This window comes from Mesocricetus auratus, unplaced genomic scaffold, assembly GCF_017639785.1.
Source record: "Mesocricetus auratus isolate SY011 unplaced genomic scaffold, BCM_Maur_2.0 Super-Scaffold_100037, whole genome shotgun sequence".
NCBI lineage: Eukaryota > Metazoa > Chordata > Mammalia > Rodentia > Cricetidae > Mesocricetus > Mesocricetus auratus.
This window is the reverse complement of record NW_024429215.1, coordinates 6,045,769-6,068,403: the sequence shown is the minus strand read 5'-3', so window position 1 is coordinate 6,068,403 and position 22,635 is coordinate 6,045,769. Positions and strand designations below refer to the sequence as shown.

The 22,635-nt window shown below is 47.1% G+C and overlaps 1 protein-coding gene across 1 annotated transcript; it reads left to right on the top strand.

The window, feature by feature from the left end:
* The first annotated feature begins 1,671 nt into the window (after positions 1–1,671).
* Positions 1,672–20,724, top strand: LOC101827626 (V-set and transmembrane domain-containing protein 1). Its single transcript, XM_021235403.2, has 6 exons — positions 1,672–1,960; positions 9,292–9,327; positions 11,719–12,003; positions 18,876–19,010; positions 19,339–19,366; positions 20,483–20,724. Exons 1-6 carry the CDS (start codon positions 1,927–1,929, stop codon positions 20,505–20,507), a joined length of 543 nt encoding a protein of 180 aa, XP_021091062.1. The 5' UTR covers positions 1,672–1,926; the 3' UTR covers positions 20,508–20,724.
* The last annotated feature ends 1,911 nt before the right edge of the window (positions 20,725–22,635 follow it).

Below are 22,635 nucleotides of genomic sequence, written 5' to 3'. Positions count from 1 at the left end.
TGGGTATTTTTGTCACAGCAGTTAGGAAGGTAAGGAATACGGCATCGCTAACTGTCCCTCCTCCGTGTCGTTTTTTTTGGTCCCATGTATGAAAGATTGCGTGTGGCAGCTTCTTGGTGCCCTGGCGTATTTCACTTAATGTGACGAGGTCCTCGTTTAGTTGGGTTGTTTCTGATGACAGCGGAAGGGAAGGCGATCGGCTGGGGTAAAGGGCTGGAGAAGATGCGAGAGGGCGAAGACAAAGGAGACGGATGAGGAAGGAAAAGCAGGCATGAGGCCAGACAGATGGCTCGGTGGTTAAGAGCGCTGGCTGCTCTTCCAGAGGTCCTGAGTTCAGTTCCCTGGAGCCACGCGGTGGCTCACAAACATCTATAGTGGGATCTGATGCCCTCTTCTGGCCTAAAGGCATAGAGCACCCATAAACATAAAATAAATATATATTTTTGAAAGATCAAAAGCACAAGGATATGTATGTGTGAAAATGTCTATGAAATGCATCACTTTGTGTGTTAGCCTAAAATAAACAAATAATATTTTATGTTTGCTTTTTTCCCCATTAACCATAGAGTTTATTAAAGGGGGGGCAAAGAGAGAGAGAAGGAAAAGGAGAGAGCGACATACAGGGCAAAGGACAGCAGGAAGGAGCAAAATAGAGAGTAAGAGTTATTTTTGCTTTTTTTGTTTGTTTTGGTTTTGGTTTTTCCGAGACAGGGTTTCTCTGTATTGTTTTGGAAGCTGTCAGTCTAGCCCAGCCTCGAACTCACAGAGTTCCGCCTGCCTCTGCCTCCTGAGTGCTGGGATTAAAGGCGTGCGCCACCAACGCCACCTGGCTTATTTTTGCTTTTTAAATATATGTATGTATGTATGTCTGTGTGTGGGCAGGTGCTGGAGGGCAGATGTGTTAGTTCCCCCGACATGGGTGCCGGGACTTGAACTCAGGTCCTCTGGAAGAAAGGCATGTGTTCTTAGCCACTGAGCCATCTCTCCAGCCCTTAATATGAATACATTTTAATGGGAGACATGAAGTTAAGAGGGAGATGTGATGGAGGTGCTGGGGAGAGTTGAGAAGGTGTGGTGGAGATACACTGTATACACTCATGACACTTTTAAAGAAAAGCTAACTTCAGAAGGATATAAAGGCGTTGGTGGCGCACGCCTTTAATCCCAGCACTCGGGAGGCAGAGGCAGGTGGATGTCTGTGAGCTCGAGACCAGCCTGGTCTACAGAGCGAGCTCCAGGACAGCCTCCAAAACAATACAGAGAAACCCTGTCTCAAAAAACAAACAAACAAAAACAAAGCAAAACAAAACAAAAGGATATAAAATAATTTGCTTAAAGATATAGTTACAGCATAGACTTAATAACCACAGGAGAATAATAATCAAAATATAACACAGGGAGAGAGAAAGAGAGAAAGGAAGGAAGGAAGGAAGGAAGGAAGGAAGAAAGAAAGAAAGAAAGAAAGAAAGAAAGAAAGAAAGAAAGAAAGGAAGGAAGAAGCAAACAAAGTAGGAGAGACGGCGGGGAGGAGTGTGGGTGGGGGAGCTAATTTGGAAGGAGCGGGCTGGTAGGAGTAGGAGGGGACTGAATATGACCACAGGACGTGATATACAAGCTTGAGATGGTCAAAAATGAGCATATTAGAATGTCAGGCGTCTTAGGTAAGATTTCAGGTCCCAGGGTGGGCAGAGCTGCGCCCATGGTGGCAGAGAAGATGTCATCATCCTAGGCTTCTTGCTTCCTGTGTCTGTTCAGGAAGGAAACTGTGCAAACAGCTATGCAGGCAAGTCAAATGTCAGAGCAGAGCCTCAGCCTGCAGGTTCCAGGGACAGAGTGGGGCCAGGAGAGAACAGTGGTCACCTCCTGCCCTGCCCTCTCTTTCCTGAGAGCCCAACACTGGATCTTGGTTTAAGGAGAAGGGGCGCTATGGACGTAGATTTCGTATACCTGCTTTGCCTGGGTGAGTCTCCAGGACTGTGACAAGTGCTTGTCTGGGTGGGGAAAAACTCACAGGCCAGGGGGAGGTCAAGATGGTGACTACGGAAATGCAGAAATGAGGGACTCTGTGTGTGAGTGCGAGAGGCCGGGGCTGGGGTCTCAAGTGGTCAGTACCGGTGCCACCTCTAAAAGACCCTGATCACTTCAAGAAGAACATGGGGGTTTCTGGTCCCCACAACCTTGCCGGGTCATTCTACCAGGTTAGCAAGGGGTCGGAACTGCCAAGTGTAGAGCTGTGGGTAAGATGCAGATTCCTCCAGCCATCCCCATCCTCGGGCTGCTTTGAACATCTCGGTTTGAGCCTACCCACATGAACCGGCCTCCGTGCATGAAGAGGAAGACGGGGTTGTTGGCTTGGTTGCCCTGTATACCACATCTGCCCCGTTCCCTCCTCTTTTCCTGCTAACAGCCTTTTCTCTCTCTGTGAGTGCGGCCTTTAGAGAGTCTCCAGCCACAGGCTAACGTGAACAGTTTCCTCCAAGAAATGTCCTGGGGCTGCCGTACCCAAGTGCCACCAACCTGTTGGTTTAAAACAAAGGAAAATAATAATGCTCTTGGTTATGTGAGTTGCCACGATCAAGGTGTGGACAACATGGGTTCCTTCGGAAGGAAGGAAGGGGGATCCTGTTCCATGCCTCTCTTGTAGCTTGTCACTTCTGGTGGCAGCTGGCGATGTGTTTGGGGGCACTGTTCATCGTTTTTACGGCTTTACATTTTTCAAGTTATATATTAGGGTTTCTATTGCTGTGAAAAGACACTGGCCAGCACAACTCTTTCTTTTTTCTGAGTTTTTATTTTATTTTATTTATTTATTTTTCTCAATATATGTTTTTATTTAAATTAGAAACGTGAATGTTTCACATGTCAGTCCCAGCTCCCTCTCCCACCCCTCCTCCCTTGTCCCTCCACCAGTCCCCCAACCCCCCACCCAATCCCTCCTTGGAGGGGGGAATCTCTAAAGTCTGTCATTTAATCCAGGGCAGGACCTAGGCCCTTTCCCATGTGTCCAGGCTGAGAGACCAACCCTGTATTTGGAACAGGCTTCCAAAGCTCATTCATAAACCATGGTAAACACTGATCTACTACCCAAGGCCCCAGTGATTTCTGTGGCCTCCTCCCTGGCACTACATTCATGGAGTCTGGATCAGTCTCCTGTTGGCCTCTCAGCCATCAGTCTGGGATTCAAGAGCTCCCCCTTATCCGGTCACACAATGCTTATAAAGGAAAACATTTAATTGGACTGTCTTATGGGTTCAGAGATTCAGTCCGTTATCATCAGGGCAGGGAGCGTGGCAGCGTGCAGGCAGTCATGGGGCTGGAGAGGAGGCTGAGAGTTCCACATCTGGAGCGGCAGGCAGCATTTGAAACCTCAAAGCTTATGCCCACTGAGACACTTCTCCCAGCAAGGCCATACTTAACTCCAACAAGGCCATGTGTCCTAACTCTCTCAAGTAATGCCTCTCCCTATGAGCCTGTAGGGGATCATTTTCATGCAAACTACCACGCAGGGTTTCACTAAGTCGCCAGGGCTGGCCTGGAACCTACAGAGATCCGCCTGCCTCTCCTTCCTGAGTACTGGTACAAAAGGTGTGCGCCACCATAGGGTGCTCCCTTCTGGACCCAGGGTGTGTGCCACCATAGGGTGCTCCCTTCTGGACCCAGGGTTAGGCACAGACCACACCCAAACACTAATTTCCAACGTAAAGTGATCCTTTAGTAAGCAAGACAAAGCCAACAGGGTGGCTGAATCAGACAGAAACAGCAGCCCAAGCAGCTCTGCAGGAATGGCTTTTGAGAAGAAAAAAGTGGAATTCTAGCTTGGGAATCTAGAGGTTTAGCCTTGACAGTCAGTCTCAGGAATAAGGGAATGGCTGGATAAGGGAGACGAAAGAAAGAAGGGTAGAGGACAGAGGACCTATGGGCACCATGTTTGCCATGTTTGGCCCTGTTGGAGCCCTTCACTGACTACAGAGTTTAGTCCTCGGATGTTATTCCAACAATGGAGGAGAACCAAATGCTGAAGCCTCATCTCCATGGCATGTATGCACTTGCAAACTCTCACAAGAGCACACATGCATCATGTGAACACTGTAGTAACGTGAATACACACGTGTATACGGATTTCAAAATCAGGAGTTCACCACAAGTAAGACGAAGCCAAAAACTGATGAGCTGCGTCAACACACAAGGGCCCTCATAGAGGGCAATTGCGGGTCTGGCCTCTGGAGCAGCCTGGGCCAGCCTTGACTGTTACCGGACCATTTTGCCTTTGGTCTGTTGGCAGAATCACCAAGAGACTGGATCTGATGTAAAAGCAAAGAGTCTTTAATTTTATGAGTTAACTCAGGTTCCAGTCAACACAGCGGGTGAAGCAGGAGGGACCCTGATCGGCAGTGGGGCAGGGAATATATTGGGGTAGAGCAAGGGGAGTGTCTGGGGGGTCTGCTAGTTGCATAGCAACAGTCTCAGGATTGGTGCCCCTCCTGGCTTGGGCAACCTGTCCTGTGTTGATTGGTCAGCTGCAGCTGCAGCAAGGTTGCTATGCTTAGAGGCCCTCCCTGGGCGGTTGCTATGCTCTGCATCCCACTGCTATCAGTAAAGCACATCCAGAGCTCCCCAGCAAACTCCTGATTGGGTCCTTGCAACCTGAAGGGTATCTGGCTTCCTAGTAATTAGGCAAGGTCGGGAGCTCAGCACATGTTGCTGAGTCAGAGGCCTACATCCTGCTGCGTCTTTTCTGCATCCTGTCATAGCTGCCAAAGCAGGGGGCTGGGCGTGGGGCTGGGTCCTTCAATACTACTGGCAATGGGAGTAAAAGCAGGGCCGGGAGCTGCTATGGTTCTGTAGCCTTGAAAGTGCACTCACTGTGGTGGTTTGAAGGAGAATGCCCCATATTGAATACTTAGTCTCTAGCTGGCGGGACTATTTGTCCTTGTTGGAGGAGATACATTTCTGAATGGGAGTCACGGCAAGGAGCCATCATGTGGGTATTGGGAGTAGAAGAGTCCTGGTCCTCTATAAGGAGCCAGTGCTCTTAATGTGTGCTGTTTCTCCTCCCCATATATATATATTTTATATAACTATTTATTCTTTGAAAATTTCATATATACATACAATGTATCTTAATCATTCACCCCCACTCTCCCTCTTAATTCCTTCAAGGATTTCACATAACATCTCCCTCCCAGATCTATCCCTTCTTCCTTCCTTCCTTCCTTCCTTCCTTCCTTCCTTCCTTCCTTCCTTCCTTCCTTCCTTCCTTCCTTCCTAACTCATTGAGTTCAATTAGTGTTGACCGTATGCCTATAAGTATTGAAGGGCTCAGACCTCGTCCAACCCTCTGCTTTGCAGCCATCATGACAGGCTGCGGAGAAGACCCAGCAAGACATAGGCCCCTGCCTCAGCAGCAACATGCGCTGAGCTCCCAATCTTGCCCAACCTTTCCCTAATCACTAGGAAGTCAGACACCCTCCATGTGGCAAGGAACCAATCAGAGGTTAGCTGGTGGGCTCCGGAATGCAGAGCTTAGCAACTGCCTTGGGAGGGCCTCTGGGCATAGCAACCTTTCTGCAGCTGCAGCTGACCAATTGACACAGGACAGGTTGCCCAAGCTGGGAGGGGCACCAATCCTGAGACTGTTGCTATGCAACTAGTGGGCCCCCAGACACGCCCCTTGCTCTACCCTAATATATTCCCTGCCCCACTGCTGCTTGGGGCCCCTCCTGCTCCTCCCGCTGTGTCGGATGGACAGAGTTAACTCCAGTTAACTTGTTAATTATAAAGACTCTTTGTAGCCGGGCGTTGGTGGTGCATGCCTTTAATCCCAGCACTCGGGAGGCAGAGGCAGGCGGATCTCTGTGAGTTCGAGACCAGCCTGGACTACCAAGCGAGTTCCAGGACAGCCTCCAAAGCCACAGAGAAACCCTGTCTCGAAAAACCAAAAAAAAAAAAAAATTATAAAGACTCTTTGCTTTTGCATCGGATCTGGCCTCTTGGTGGTTTTGAGGGTTCAGAGTCTGGGCACAACAGCATGAGGTCATCCAGTAGGCCATGGGCAACCTACCTGTGGTTAACACCCTTAAAACAAAGTGGCTCTCCTTCCCTTAGCAGCAATTAGCTTTTCAGAGTGGAACCTCAGAGCTGTAATTCCCTCCCCCAACCCCCAAACAGGGTTTTTCTGAGTGGTCCTGGCTATCCCAGAACTCACTCTGTAGACCGGGCTGGCCTCAGACTCAGAGACCTACCAGCCTCTGCCTTTAATTTCTGCTCTTGGGTGAGGAGGCAGGAGGATGACTTAGAAGGTGGAGGCAGGATGGAATGAAAGAAAACATACTAACAGTGAGGGCCCAAGGACCACACATTGTGTTCTTGTGTTTCAGACCCTCTCTAGAATATGCAAATCCAGACAGACAGAGAGCTCATCAGTAGATGCCAAGAGCAGGAGATGTGGGGGACTTAATGAGTTAGTGTTTCTGTGGGAGTGATGGCAATATTCTAGAACAAGATAGAGGTGCTGGCTGCACAACCCTGTGAATATACCAACTGCCTCTGCTCTGTAGACTCCCACGTAGCTGGTTTTACGTTCTGTGACTTTTACCTCAGTAAATTCAAAAGCAAATCAGTGTGCCTTGGGTAATTTTATTCTCTTTCATGGAGATGTATACCAATCCACAGCAATGGTCAGCACAGGATCAAGCCAGTTAGGATTCCAGCATGGTTGCCAGACAGTGGTGGCACACACCTTTAATCCCAGCACTTGGGAGGCAGAGGCAGGCGGATCTCTGTGAGTTCGAGACCAGCCTGATCTACAGAGCGAGTTCCAGGACAACTTCCAAAACAATACAGAGAAACCCTGTCTTGAAAAACCAAAATAATAATAATAATAATAATAATAATAATAATAATAATAATTAAGACACCATCAAACAGTGATGGCGCACACCTTTAATCCTAGCACTCCAGAGGCAGAAGCAGGCAGATCTCTGTGAGTTTGAGGTCAGCCTGGTCTACAGAGTGAGTTCCAGGACAGCCAGAGCTGTTATAAGAAGAAACCCTGTCTCAATTAGAAAATAATAATAATAGTAATAATAATAATGACAAAAAAGAAGAGGATGACACTTACTAGTCATGACAATTCTAATGGCTACCACCACCTCTACCCACCCTCAAGCTCTCTCCTAGTTAGATTTAATTGTCCATTTGACACAGCCTAGACACGGCCTAGGATCATCTAACAGGAAAAGACTCCACTAAGGAATTGCCTACATCAAATTGGATATGTCTGTGAGAAATTGTATTAATTTCTTGATCACTAACGTATGCACGAGGGCCCAGCCTTGTGGAATATTCCCTTAAACTGTGTGAATATATGTCACTGTGGTTGGATTGATAAAGAAACTGACTGGCCAATAGCTGAACAAGGTAAGGTTAGGCAGGAGAACCAGACAAAGGACACTAGGAAGAAGAAGGGGCGGAGTAAAAAACAAAAGTTGCCAGCCAGACACAGAGAGGACACAGGAGGTCCAAGATGAATGATACGTAGCAGAAAGTGGGTTAATATAAATGTGTTAGTTTAAGTTGTAAGAGTTAGCTAGTAACAAGCCTGAGCTATTGGCCAAGCATTTATAATTAATATTAAGTCTCTGTGTGTTTATTTTGGAATCAGCAGTCCTAACAAAAACTCCACCTAAACAGCCCACTATAGGTGTAGGTAGCACCATACCTAGGCAGGTGGGCATGGGCTGTATAAAAAAAGCCAGCTAAGGGGCTGGAGAGATGGCTCAGCGGTTAAGAGCACTGCCTGCTCTTCCAGAGGTCCTGAGTTCAATTCCCAGCAACCACATGATGGCTCACAACCATCCATAATCTGGTGCCCTCTTCTGGTGTCCAAGCATAGAACACTATATGCATACATAATAAAAATTTGTTTAAAAAACAAAAGCCAGATAAATGTGACCTGGATGAGTGAGCCAGCAAGCAGTCCCTCCATGGTTTCTGCCCTCCAGTTCCCGCCCATATTTCTCTCAAGGATGGATTGCTACCTGGATATGCAAACTAAACAAACCCTTTCCGTCAAAAGCTGCTTCTGATCACAGTGTTTTCATCACGGCAACAGAATGAAACCAGGACAGATTAGGGCTCAGACAAATATCTGTCACTCCAGATAGGACACCGACAACACACCAAAGAAATTACTCTGTTACTGGTGGTCTCAGTCCTGACCAGGTATTTCCAGAGTTTTTTGTCGGTTGGTTGGTTTTGTTTTGTAGGGTTTTTTTGGTGTTTTGTTCAAACAACTGAAGGCATACACAAATGGTTAAGTAGCAAGGGGTTTTATTCCGAATCAAAGAGAAAACGCAGGTCAGATAGACTATAAGATCACAGCAGGCTATCTGAGCTAGAGGGTTCCAGAGCTCCTGGCCACTGCATGGGGCTTCCCTTTGCGGGCCTAGAAAGACGGACTGGCTTCTAGGGGCAGAATACAGGCGGCCTTTTGGATTTGATTGATAGACTTAGATATGCAAGCCTTTGTTTGCTGCACGTCTTTACCCGTGATGCATCTGATTTTAATCATGCATAGGTATAATACAGTAAAGAGTGATTTCCCCTAAATGCTTATCCAAAGGATATATTTTGACTTACTACGCATGCACCCCAAATCTCTTCAGCCTGTATTGACCCATTTCACTTAGTTTCAGGGTGTTTTGGTTCACAAAAGAGGCGTCTCCGAGCAGTTTTTAGGGAGGAATGACACAACGCATTATTTGGAGCTGGGTATATACTTGCAGTGGGGGATTGCAGGTTGTGAGGAGAGCAGTGTGTATATCGCTCTAGCCAAGTGGCATCCCGGGTGGCGCAGCTTAGCCCTACATTTTCCTACCTCAGTTCCACCCAAGTCTATCTTGGTAAACCAGTGAGTTTTGCTGGGAGTATACGGGATTGCTCTAGGAGCCGGGCTTACACAGTCAGCCACATCGGGAAGATGACCACACCCCAGCACAAGTCACAACTCATAAAAGCAGCACCCCCGGAGCTAACTGCAAAGTGTGCAGGCTGGAGAGCCTCTTCTCCCCAGCGGTGGCGACTGCCTTTATGAGCCGCTCGGGGGCTCTGTGAGCATCCTGAGCTGGGCGAGCCTCATGAGCTTTGCAGGTGTTGTTTACTCCCAGAGCCTGGTGAGTTTCACTCACCCCCACAGTTTTATACACTCCCCTCTCAGCCAGGAAAGGAGGTAGGGTTTCAAGTCAGAGGAAAGAGCTGCTGAACAGTCTCTCACTGAGGTTTCTCTTCCAGGGCTGTGCCTGTGCAACGGCGATGAGGAAGAGAAGGGTGAGTTTCCCTGTGACCTCTGTGTGTCCCTGGGTTCCGCACACCGTGACCCTCTCCGTTTGTTGTAGCTGTGTTACAGCTCCTAGGGGGACAGCGTCCCCAGTGCTACTCCTTCACTTCTGAAGGGAAAAGTATCCTGGCAGTCGCGAGCCGAGGAATACCACAAAGTCACAGCACACAGCACACCTCACACGAGTCATTTGTTGGGACGGGCACAAGAGAGTGATTGCCTTTGCTGGGGTGAGAAACGGCAAGGAATTGAGCAGCACGAAAGCTTTACGTGGAGGGGCGGGGAGCATTTTTTCCAGGATGATTTCCACAGTGGGGATTTGTGAGATTTCAAGCCTGGAACCTGGATGGAGCTCAGGAATTGGTTTTCCAAACTCAGTGTTGGATGGGTTCTGAGCTCAGGGATTGGTGGGTTTCTGAAACCCGGAAGTGAGCTTGGACTTTTTTACCCTACAGTAGCTACTTTCCCCGTTGCTGTGATAAATCCCGATAAGACATATAAAACAGAGAAATGGTTTGTTGGGGCTTACTGTTTGAGGTTGCAGCCCCTGCTGGTGAGGAAATCACAGCAGCAGGAGCTCGAGGCAACTGGTCACATTGCATCCATATTCAAGAAGAGTGGGCAGATGAGATGATTCGGCGAATAAAAGTAAAAGGCAGCTCCTGCCAAGATCGACAGCCTGGAAACCTACATAGTAGAAGGAAAGAAACAACTGCTAAAAGTTGCCCTCTGGGGTCTGGAGAGATGGCTCAGAGGTTAAGAGCACTGGCTGTTCTTCCAGAGGCCCTGAGTTGAATTCCCAGCAACCACAGGGTGGCTCACAACCGTCTATAATGCATTCCAGTGCCCTCTTCTTCCGGGGTGCAGTGCAGACATTCATGCAGGCAAAAGGCTTCATGCATAATAAATAAATCTTTAAAAAGAAAAAGTTGTCCTCTGACATCCACATATACAGGCACCCCCCTCACACACACAATAAAATCTTATTTTACATTTTAAAAATATTATTTTATGTATATGAGTGTTTTCCTGCATTTATGTGAATGTATCACGTGTGCACAGTACCAAAAGAAGCCAGAAGAGGGCATTGGATCCCCTGAAACCAGAGTTAGAGGCAAATGTGAACTGTGGATGCTGAACCCAACCTGGGTTTTCTGCAAGAGCACCCAGGGTTTAGCCATGTCCATCTCTCCAGTCCAGCAATTTAAAAACAAACTAAAATATTTTTAGTCATGTATATGCATGTGTGTCTGTGTCCATGAATGCAGGTGCCTTTGGAAGCCAGAGACGTCAGACGCTCTGGAGCTAGAGTTACAGCTAGTTGTGAGATTCCTGACAAGAATGCTCTTAGCCACACAGCCATCCCACCGGTCTGAAGAATGGATATTTAAGAACGCTTTCTCCCTTAAAAAAAAAGAATTTTGAATTTACTTATGTCTATGGTTTTGTGGGATGTGAGCACATCATAATGTGTGTATGGAGGTCAGAAAGTTTGAGTCAGTTCTCTCCTTTCAACAATGCGGGTCTCAGGGATCAAACCCAGCTTGTCGGGCTCCTTGTCCATTTTATAATGGAACACCACCTAGGGAATGGTGACACCCACAGTGGGTGGGTCATCCCACCTCACTCAAACTAATCAAGATAACCTCTCACAAGCATAAACAAAAAGCCTGCCCCCCCAGGTGATTATAGAGTTCATCAAGCTGTAATTGAGATTAAATGTCACACCTTTAATCCTTAGAGTTCTAGGATAATGTAGATGGAGTTTCTGTTCTGCCTGGTCCCCAAGCTGCTTAGGTTCCAAGTAAACACGCAGAGGCTTATATTAATTATAAACTGTTTGGTCAATGGCTCAGGCTTCTTACTGGCTAGCTCATTTTTTTATAATGTCAATTTATCTGGAATTTTTGTCTCTTTTAAATTTATTTTATCTCATGTACATTGGTTTGCCTGTATGAGGGTGTTGGATTCCTTAGAACTGGAGTTACAGACAGTTGTGAGCTGCCATGTGAGTGCTGAGAATTGAACTCGGGTCCTTTGGAAGAACAGTCAGTGCTCTTAACCACTGAGCCATCTCTCCAGCCCCAGCTAGCTGGTTCTTAATTGTTAATCCATTTCTATTAAACTATATATCTCCATGTAGTCTTGGCTTACTGGAGAATGCCCAGAACCTCTTGTTATCTTTCAGTGGCTACATAGTGTCTCCCTGGAGGCTCCTCTCTGCCTCCTCCCCCCAGAATTCTCCTAGTCTGGTAGACATGCCTGTATGTCCTGTCTGGCTACCGGCCAATCAGTGTTTTATTCATCAACCAATAAGAGAAACATATATACAGAAAGACATTCCCCATCAGAAGAGTCAATTAACTCTGAATTCTTTGCAGAGGAACTTCCCAGGCCTTCCCTCAGTGCCTGGCCCAGCTCTGAGGTCAAGTGCAAGAGCAACGTCACTCTCCGATGCTGGACTCATTTCCAGAATGTTACAGTCACTCTGGGAAAGTTGCACAACTCTGGGTACCAGCGAGAGCTGAGATCAGCGGGAAAGGAGGCTGAGTTCCACCTCACTAACCTGCAGCCTGAAGATGCTGGGGGCTATTTCTGTGCCTACAGGACAGCAGCGTCCCACAGGTGGTCAGGAAAGAGTCAGCACTTACAGCTGGTGGTCACAGGTGAGCGGGGCAGCCTCCGATCTTCTCTTCATATGATTTAATGTTGCATCCATCTATTTACCGTGTGTTCATATCACATACATGCCACACAGCCTGTGTGAAGAGGTCAGAGGACACGTCGTGACACATGCTTCTCTCCTTCCGCTCGGTGGGTATGGGGACCAAACTCAGGCCGGTACACCTAACAGCAAACACCAATGGAGCCAGCCCTCTGGTCTTTGAATTTTTAAAACTCATTTTGTGTGTGCGTATGATATACGTGTGCATGTGTGTGAGCGTGGGTCCAAGGGTACCGTGACACACATGTGGAGATCAGAGGGCAGGCTTTCAGAGAGCTTCCTGTCTCCACCCCATCTCACTGAGGGATTCCTGGGACAACAGTAGTTTACGTGGGTTCTGGTCATCTAAATTCAGGTCCTTAATACTTGGTCCTTTACCCACTAAGTCATTTCCCTAGTCTTGTTTCTTGGGTTTTAAAATAATACTGCTATAATAATTATGAACATAATTAGTTACTGTACTTGGTATAATTTGTATATATAACTAATCATATTTATATCTTTATTTTCTTAGTTTTATAGCAATTGCTATAATAATCAATAAATAGATGTAATTGATTATATTGATAACTGCTGGTGATGATAATGACAAAGTTGGCCTTGGCCCAGGCAGTCTTTTAACTCACTGTGTAGTAGTCAAGGATGGCCTTGAACTTCTGACGCTCTTGTCTCTGCCTCTTGAGTGCTGGGATTATAGATGCCCACCACACTTTGCTCCAGTTTTTAAATTAAATTTGTATTATTGTTCATCTCTTATACAAAGTGATGGGTTTAATGACATCTTCCTTCACATATATCACTGCTTGGCTTTATTGACCACTCACTAAGCTCCTCTACCACTCACTCTCTTCCCAAATGGTCAGATCAGTTCCTTTATGGACATGCGCCTTCTTTTCTAATGGGACTTGGCTGGAGACTCCAGGAAGCCATAAAGATGCAGTACCTCAGAGGGGACTGGGGAAGTGGGAGCTGAGTACGGGGGATGAGGGTCTGGCTAGGGATTCCAAATAGGCATCAATGATGTAGCCGGAGATGAATGTCTCAGAAGAGTGAATTAGTAGAAAATCTGGTGTACGGTAAGGTCGGTAAATGAATATGTGATGAGTCAGACAGCTTGGAAGCAGCAACTTATCACTGGGATTTCGAAGCTAAATGGGAGTACATGAAGTCTAAATGACTGTGAATTAAAATCTATTAGGGCGATAATGTGTAATGGACTTCAAGGCAGTGCTCACGTGATTGGAGCATCCGTGAACACAATACTCAGGAAGAGGACAGTCAGAAATGAAATCTCAAGAAGAAAAGCATAGTGAGTGGTCATGATGAGTAGTCTATAGCTGCATAGCAAATAACCACACATTTGGAAGCTCAAAACTGTAGACCAGGCTGGCCTTGAACTCCTAACATAGTGAAGGACAGCCTTGGTCTTCTAATCCTTTGCCTCCACCTCCCAAGGACTGAGGTCACAGGCATGGACCACCTCACCCAGTTTACATGGTACCAGGGGATCAAACCCAGACATTTGGGCATGGTAGGCAGTGAATCAACCAACCGAACCGTGTACTTAACTCCATTAAATATTTGTCTTACAGTGTGTGTAGGTCAGGGGACAGGTAGGCTTAGTTGAGTTTTCTGCTGTGGGTCTCACAAGGCTACATTCAAGTTTTCAAGGCTGCAATTTTCTTCTGGAAGCTGCACTGGAGAAGACTCTTCCCTTTTGCACTGGTTCAAGGAGGGGTTCTTAGACAGTAGCATCCTGTCATGGGGATGACACTCAAGCGCTCTGCTGCGTTTGCATATTTGCTAGCTAGAAGTGAGGCCCAGGTATCCGCACTCAAGGACAGAGGAGTTCACGGGAGCGTGAAGACCAGAAGGAGGCGAGACTCGTGAGGCTACCTGGAGGCTGTCCGCCACAGTTCTGGGGGATGGGAAATCCTCAGTCACACTGACACATCTGGAGATGACCCTTGGTGGGGAGAGAACGGGAAGAGCCAATATCAAAATAAGTGTGCTTCTGGAATGGAGTAGCAAGGAGAACACAGGGAGAGGGAGAGGGAGAGTGTAAGAGTATAAGGAGGTAGGAGACAGTATGTAGAGCTTGGGTCCCACCCTAGCTTCATTTCTGTTGCTGTGATAAAAATACCCTGAGTGCTCCCCCCACAGGAAAAAAAAAAAAAGAAACGAGTTAGGGAAGAAAGAAAGAGCCTGTTAACAGCTCCAGGCTTCAACCCATCGTTGAAGGAAATCAAGACAGGAGCTTGAGGTTGCTAGTCCCATCCACAGCCAAGAACTCACCACAGTCAAGAGCAGAGAGAGAATAAACACAGTCCAGCCTGCTGCGCGGCTCATTTTCTCAACACTTACATAGTTCAGGACCCAAACATAAAGAACGGTGCCACCCACTTTAGGCTGGGTCATCCCTTACCTGTGAACATAATCAAGTCCACCCACCACCCCATGCCCACAGGCCAACATCTTCACAGGTTGCTCTGGAGTGTGTCAAATTGTCAGTTAAAACAAGCCATCACAGGGGCTGGAGAGATGGCTCAGTGGTTAAGAGCACTGCCTGTTCTTCCAGAGGACCCAGGTTCAATTCCCAGCACCCAGACGGCAGTTCACAACTGTCTGTAGCTCCAGTTCCAGGGAATCTGATACCTTCACACCAATGCAAGCAAAATAAAAGATAAGTAACTTATTTAAAAAAAAAAAAGGCCAACCATCACATGTGTTTAAACTGATCATGGATTCTGGAGAACCAAACAGGACTCCACTGGCAGCATTTCAATGGGAGAACGAAGTGATTTATTTATATGCTGTAAGGGTTTCAGGATTTTGGAAAGTGGGTTTGGAGGATGCAAGATTGTAGCAAAATGGTAGGGGGGTGGGGGGTGGGAGTGGCTACAACACTTCTCAGTGATCCGGGCAAAGGGCTGAAAATTTAAATGAAGACAAAGACAGCAGCTCCTTCTTGCAAGGAGAATGGCATTTATTGTAACAAGAGGGGCGCATTAAATACCAATAGCAGGCAAGGTGGAAAACTACCAAGGTCAGGAGCTAGCTCACGTTCCCAAGGCCCTTCAGCAAAGGATGGGCAGAAAAAAGGAACCTGTATTCAGGCTTACCTGGGAGGAGGGGACAAGAGGTGTTTTGCTAGAAGCTCCTAGTCAGAAGCTGGTCAGCAGACCCCCATGGGGGAAGGGTGCAACACAAGATGATATCAGTTACTGCAAGTGGTGGTTTGACAGAAAACAGCCTCCCGAAGGGGGTGGCCTTGTTGGAGGAAGGGTGTCACTGTGGGCATGGCTTTGAGGTCTCTTTTGCTCAAGCTTCCCTCAGTGTGGCAGTCGACTTCCTGTTGCTGGCAAGATGTAGCGCTCTCAGTTCCGGCACTGAACCTCTGAAACTGTAAGCAAAAACCCTAACTAAGGCAGAAGCTAGTGCCAGAAGTGGGTTATTACTGTGACAGGCCAGACCACATGTGTTTGTTTGGAGGAATTTGGACTTTGGCACTTCGGATTTAGAAAACAGTGGGATGCTTTAAGCACTGTTTAATAGGCCATGCCGGGAGTGACATGGGAGACTATGGTAGTAAGAGTTACTTGAACTACGATGGGCAGCTCAGTCAAGAGGTTTCAGGTTTCAGGGGAGAAGAATTTTAGTATGTTGCCTAGAAACCATTCCTGTGATATTTTGTTGAAGAAAGTGGCTGCCTTTTGCTCTTGTCCGAAAACTTTGCCTGAGGCTAAAATGAAGAGTTTCAGATTAATTCCACTGACAGAAGAAATCTCAAAACAGCCTAATATAGACTCTGAAAAGGAGCAATCTGAGCAAGGTAAATTACAAAACGCAAACCTGGAGGACAAACAGCACCAGGAAGTAGAACAGAGCTAAGTCCTGTGTCCCAGGAAATAAATGGATTAAGAAATGGAAGAGAAAAAAAAAAAAGAAATGGAAGAAAGGAAGTGGTGGCCTCAGGACAAGATCCCAACAAGTTTCCAACTTTTGGAAAGGGACTAAAGAAAAGCTAAGAGCTGGTTGTTGGGGCACACCTTTAATCCCAGCACTGGGAAGGCAGAGGCTGGCAGACCACTGAGTTTGAGGACGGCGTGGTCTGGAGTTCAAGGACAGTCAAGCTTAGACAGCGGAGGAAAACAGAAAGCTTGTAAAGAAGTCGTTAAACAAGGGGGCCATGTTCTAGCCCAAGTAAGTGGCAGAATTTGGCAGCTTTGCTTAAGGACAGAAGAAAGGAGTTATGGAATAAAGCCACAGAGTCAGGCATGTGTCCAGGGCGTCCTCGAATGGAGGCCTAGTAGAGAGGCCGTTGCAGGAAGCTGTGAGGTTGAAGCCAGGATTTCATTGGAGAATCCAAGATGTTAGAGATGCCAGAGTCATGGGATACCTGCCGAGGAGAGCTGCTAACAGGAAGTGGAACCAGCCCAAGAGAAAGAAGTGTATTGAAGTCAACAAAGCTGAATGGAGTTGGAGATCTGAAGAGGGCTTTGACATCACACTTGGAGCTGCAGAGTTTGGAATTTTCCCAGCCAGTTTTCAGTCTTGCTTTGGTCCAGTATTTCCTCCCTATGCTCCCCTTGCTTCGTTTTGGAATGGTAGTGTATATTCTGTACCATTATATGTTGGAAGTACGTGATCTTTTCTATTTTTATTCTTGCAAGAGATTACAGTTAAGAGATTGCCATGCATCTTAGAAGAGACTTTGGACTTTGAAACAAGTTTGAGACTGTTATAGACTATGGAGACTTGAAGTTAGACAGAATCCATTTTTTTTTTTGCATTATGATATGGCTTCAAGCTTTTGGGTGCCAGGGAGTGAAATATGGTGGTTTGAAAAGAATACCCCCAAAGGAAGTGGCAGTAATAGGAGTTTGAGGAGTGGCCTTGTTTGAGGAAGGGTGTCACTGTGGCCTAAGACTTTGAGATCTCTTTTGCTCAAGCTTCCCTCAGTGTGACAGTCAGTTGACTTCCTGTTGCCTGCAAGATGTAGCACTCCCAACTCCAGCCTGCACGCCGCCATGCTCCCCTTCATGATGATGATAATGGACTGAACCTCTGAAACTGTAAGCGAGCCCCCTCAATTAAATGTTTTCCTTCATAAGAGTTGCCATGGTAAGCCAGGCGTTGGTGGCGCACGCCTTTAATCCCAGCACTCGGGAGGCAGAGGCAGGCGGATCTCTGTGAGTTTGAGGCCAGCCTGGTCTACAGAGCAAGTTCCAGGACAGCCTCCAAAACAATACAGAGAAACCCTGTCTCGAAAAACAAAAAAAAAGAGTTACCATGGTCATGGTGTCTCTCTACAGTAATAAAAACCTAACACACTGTATTTTAGATAGTGGAATGCTTTCATTTTTATTTTAAAAAATCACTTAATTGACAAAGAGTGTACTCAAGATGCACATTATGTAATGATTATTACAAATTAAATACATCCCTCAACACCCACAGTGTACATCAGAGTCCCACAGATTGATCACATTATAGAAGAAAATTTCCCATCTTTTTGTTCAGTGCATTCTGCAGAATGATCTATGATAGCTATATTTTCTGTTTTGAGTGAGTGAGTTTATTAAGTAATAAATAGTGAGATGGAGGGGGATAGGGAGAGAGGAGAGAGACAGAGACAGAGACAGAAAGAGACAGAATTACCAACTTGGTTACTCAAAATGTGGTGATGCCTGCCTTTAGTCATCGCTCGGAAGGCAGGTGCATGGCTTGTGAGTTCCAGGCCAGCCAGGGGTACATGGAGAGACCCTGCCTCAGAAAAAAAAAAATGGATACCAAACACTAGGATAAGCTCCTGGAGTTCGGTTGAAGAGAGAGACGAGTGATCATATGAGGAAGGGACGTCAAGACCGTGATGAAAAAAGCCACAGAGACAGCCAACCCGAGCTAGTGGTAGCTCACGGACTCTGGACTATGTTCGTGATAGTTATGTGGCTTGGTCTGTTTGGGGTGGGGAGCCTGGCAGTGGGACCAGAACTTATCCAGGGTGCACAAACTGGCTTTTTGGAGCCCATCCCCTGTGGTGGGATGCCTTGCCAAGCCTGATTGGGGGGAGGGGCTTGGTCCTGCCTCAACTTGGTATCCCAGACTTTGGTGACTCCCCTAGGGAGGCATTATCCCCTCTGAGGAGTGGATGGGGGTGCGATGGGGGGGAGGTGGGAGAAGGGGAGGGAGAGAGAACTGGGATTGGAGTGTAAAATGAAAACAATTTTTTACTTAAATATTTTTAAAAAATGTATACCAACACATCCAGCAAGGAGGCTGGATTATTCACACCTTGATGGACCAGAAAGCAGAGATGTTGAGTCAGAAAGTAGGACTGGGTGACAACATCCTAACTGCCCCCACTCATGGCCCTGCTTGAGCAGGCTAGATCCCTTGTCCAAAAAGTCCTACAGCTACCCAAGACTGCCAGCAGTTTGGTAACTAGGCTTTCTGGCAGCTTGCTTTTGTTTTGTTTTTATTTTCAGGCAGGATTTCACTCCACACTTGAGGCTAGCCCAGAACTTATTATATCGCCAAGACTGGGATTGAACTCAAAATCCTCCCACCTCCGACTGGAGTGCTGGGGTTCTCGGAGTGTGCCGCCACACCCCCTTGTGCCTGGAGCCTCTTAACCATTCTAACCTGTTTGGGGGGCGGCAAACTGATTCTGGGGCTCGGTTCTCAATAAATGATCAAATTCATGGCTGCGGGTGAGATGCTCACGTGGAATTTCCCATGTGGAGGGCTCCATCTGGCCCCCTTCGGCTGTGTCAACGTGACACGGCTGCTGTTTCTGTCTCCAATGTACAGACGGAGCGGGACGAGGCGGAGAAAATCCTCCCAGACCATCCAACAGCAAACTCATCTTCCTTACCACCTTCAGCTGCCTCAGCATCTCTCTCCTCTTTGTCTCCGTCTACTTCATCTACAGATGCACTCAGCAAGGTGAGTCAAGAGCCATCCATGCTTGGGAGGGAGAGGCGAGAGAAAGATTCTGATAAGATGTGGGCGCGGCTGGCGGTGGTGGCGCACTCCTTTAATCCCAGCACTCGGGAGGCAGAGGCAGGCGGATCCCTGTGAGTTCAAGGCCAGTCTGGTCTACACAATCAATTCCAGGTCAGCCAGAGATAAATGGTGACACCCTGTCACACACACACACACACACACACACACACACACACGCACGCACGCACGCACGCACGCACGCACGCACGTACTAGTGTATACATAAACATACACATGTATGAATTCTTCTTCCTGGTATGTTTTATAGGTTCATCACATGAAGAGCCCCCCAAGAGGTAAATGGATGCACACTCCTTGGCAAGCCTCACACCCCACTTCCTTCCCGATTCATTCTTCTGAGACTCCATTTAAATGTCATCAATTGCTGTGCTCAGCCCTACCTCCCCCAGCCTGTCTCTGCCTCATCTCCCTCTCCCTCAAGTCCTCATATCCCTATACTTCCATGTTCCACTCATAGCCTCTCACCTGTCTCCCACTCCCTCTCCCCTCCATGCCCCTCTCTCAGAACCAGCCATTCTAATTTTCCAAGGCAGGAGGACACTACAGGTAAGTGAGAAGACACCAGCAGATCATGAGATTTTATTTTTTTAAGCAGACAATGGGATGGGCCCTTTTATATACGGTTGGTGGGAGGGTGAACCAGTACAGCCATTAGTGGAATTGCTAGCAACAACTAGTGCAGTATGGAGGTTCCTCAAAAATACTAAAAACAGAGCATCCAAATGACCCAGGAATTAGCCTTCAGGAAAATCCCCCTACCCCCATATCAACAGTTCAGCCCTAGGCTTCGGTTTCTTCTAGGGGTTCATTCCTCCCAGCCTGGCCTGACACCAAGAAAGAGATCCATGAAAAATGCACCCTGGGGGGCTGGAGACATGCCTTAGCCGTTAAGAGCACTTACTGCTCTTACAGAGGACCTGGGTTCCATTCCCAGCACCCACATGATGACAGGCAACTGTCTATAACTTCAGTTTCATGAGATTCAATGCTTTCTTCTGGCTTCTGTGGGCTCCTGCATATGTACACTCAGGCACACCACACACACACACACACACACACACACACAATGTACCAATGTAGCCGGGCAGTGGTGGTGCACGCATTTAATCCCAGCACTTGAGAGGCAGAGGCAGGCGGATCTCTGTGAGTCTGAGGACAGCCAAAGCTATACAAAGAAACCCTGTCTCCAAAGACAGACAAACAAAATGTGCCCTGATTTCAGCCAAAACCGGGACATTTGGAGCCTCTCCAGCCCCGCAGGTAGAGGGAGGGGTGTGGCATTAGATGGGTAAGCTACCCCGCCCCCCGAGTTCATTATGTCAGAGATCACACTCTGGTTATTCACATGCATCGCTGTAAGGTTTCCCTAGCGTGGACTTCTTTGCTTTCAGTGACATTGAACGATCAGGCGTGTAAATGTGAACACAGAGCCAGCCGTGGTGAATGACACCTGGGACCCAACACTCAGGAGGCTGAAGCAGAAGACTGTGACTTTGAGGTCACACCCGAGCTGCATGCCGAGAGCATATGTCAACACACGTACACCACAGACACTTACACGCAGACACAGACACACACACACACAAACACACACATACACACAGACACATGCAGACACACACGGACACATGCAGACACACACACACCAATATACACACAGACACATGCAGACACACACAGATACATGCAGACAGACATACAGAGACACAGACACATGCAGACACACATACAGAGACACATGCACACACACAGACACATGCAGACAGAGAGACACATGAACACACACAGACACTTGCAGACACACACGCACAGATACACACAAACACACGCAGACAGACACATACACACACACGTTTTGCTTCCAAAGTTCTGTCCCTCGAGTTTGCAAGGCATTGCTTTAATATAGGAAGGAATGAAAGTGTGAACATTTGGATCAGCTATATAAATATCCTTGGCTCATGAGAAGCTTTTGGATAATTTTCTCTTTTTGTGATTCTTTGGTGTCTGGGTTCTTTTGTATCTTTGCTGTTGTTTGTTTGTTGAAACAGGCTCTCACTGTGTATCCTTGGCTCTCCTGGAATTTGCTATGTGAACCAGGCTGGCCTTGAACTCACAGAGATCCACCTGCTTCTACCTGGCAAATCCTGTGATTAAAGGCAAGCGCCATCAGGCTTGTCCCTCTCTTAAAAATTTTAATTTAAAGATAATTCAATCATAATGAAAAAATAAAACTACAAATGGAAACACATAGCCTGACATTGTCTAGACTATTTTGCTTTTCTTCTTCTATAATTCTTTTTAGTTTAAAAAATTTCCTTTTAAAAATATTCAGACAAACTCTGGGCTTCACACACATTAGGCAAGCACTGTCCCACTGAGATATATCCCCCATCCATATCTACCCTCAGTTTATTCCCCCCTCTCTCCCAGTCACCCAGAGGCAAACACTATGTAAGGTAATCTATATCTCTCCCATGCTTTTTTGTTTGTTTGTTTATTTGAGGTGGGACCTCAGATAGACCAGGCTAGCCTCAAACTAACCTGAGGGTGACCTTAAACTCCTGATCCTCCCATCTGCATTTACCAAGTGCTACTATTAGAGGCCGTGCCATCACGCCTGGCTTCATTCCTGTATGTTTCTTCTATTCTTTTATTAAATAGGCACCTATTGATAGTCAATATATGGTGATATTTGTGCTACTAAATACAGGCATAAATACACACAAAATCATGGGGCTTATTTTACCTTTGCAGTGTTTGGTACATTTGAAACTGTTTAAGGTGCTTTTAAAATTGTTGTTATTATTACACTTATTTCGTGTGTGTGAGTGCGTACACACCTGTGGGGATCCGAGGATACTTTGTGGGAGCTGGTCCTCTTCTTCCACCACGCGGATTCCAGGAACTAAACTTAATAGTCAGGCTTACTTGTCAGCAAGCACCGGTACCCGCTGAGCCATCCCTTGGGCCCATTTGAAATTGGCTTTGGTTGTTGCTTCCAAGACAAAGGGCTACTGTGACAATTCTAGAACTCTCTCTGTAGACCAGGCTGGCCTCAAACTCAGAGATGCCGCTGCCTTACCTCCTGAGTGCTGGGATTAAAGGGGAACAGCGGGAGACAGAGCAGCAAAGAGAGGAGTCAGAAAGAGCTGTAAGCGGGAGATGGTCTGTCTTTTAAAGGGGTCCTTTGCGTTGCAGACTACGGAACCATGGAACCCTGGGCTGACCAGGGCACTGCCTGAGTGCGTTCTGCCAGGTGATGGGGGCAGCATAATGCCTGACTCCTTACAAATACCCTCTTTGACAACTGGCTTGACTTAGCCGCTTGGTTGGAAGTGACAAAAGGGAAAATCCAAGACAACCTTAAAAAGGAGAGGAAGGAGGGGTCGGAGGAAGGAAGGAAGGAAGGAAGGAAGGAAGGAAGGAAGGAAGGAAGGAAGGAAGGAAGGAAGGTCGGCTGGTTATATAAGCAAACTGAAGAAACCGCGGAGCTGTAGAGACATCCTCAGACGCCTGCATCCGCAGAGCTGTGGAGACATCCTCA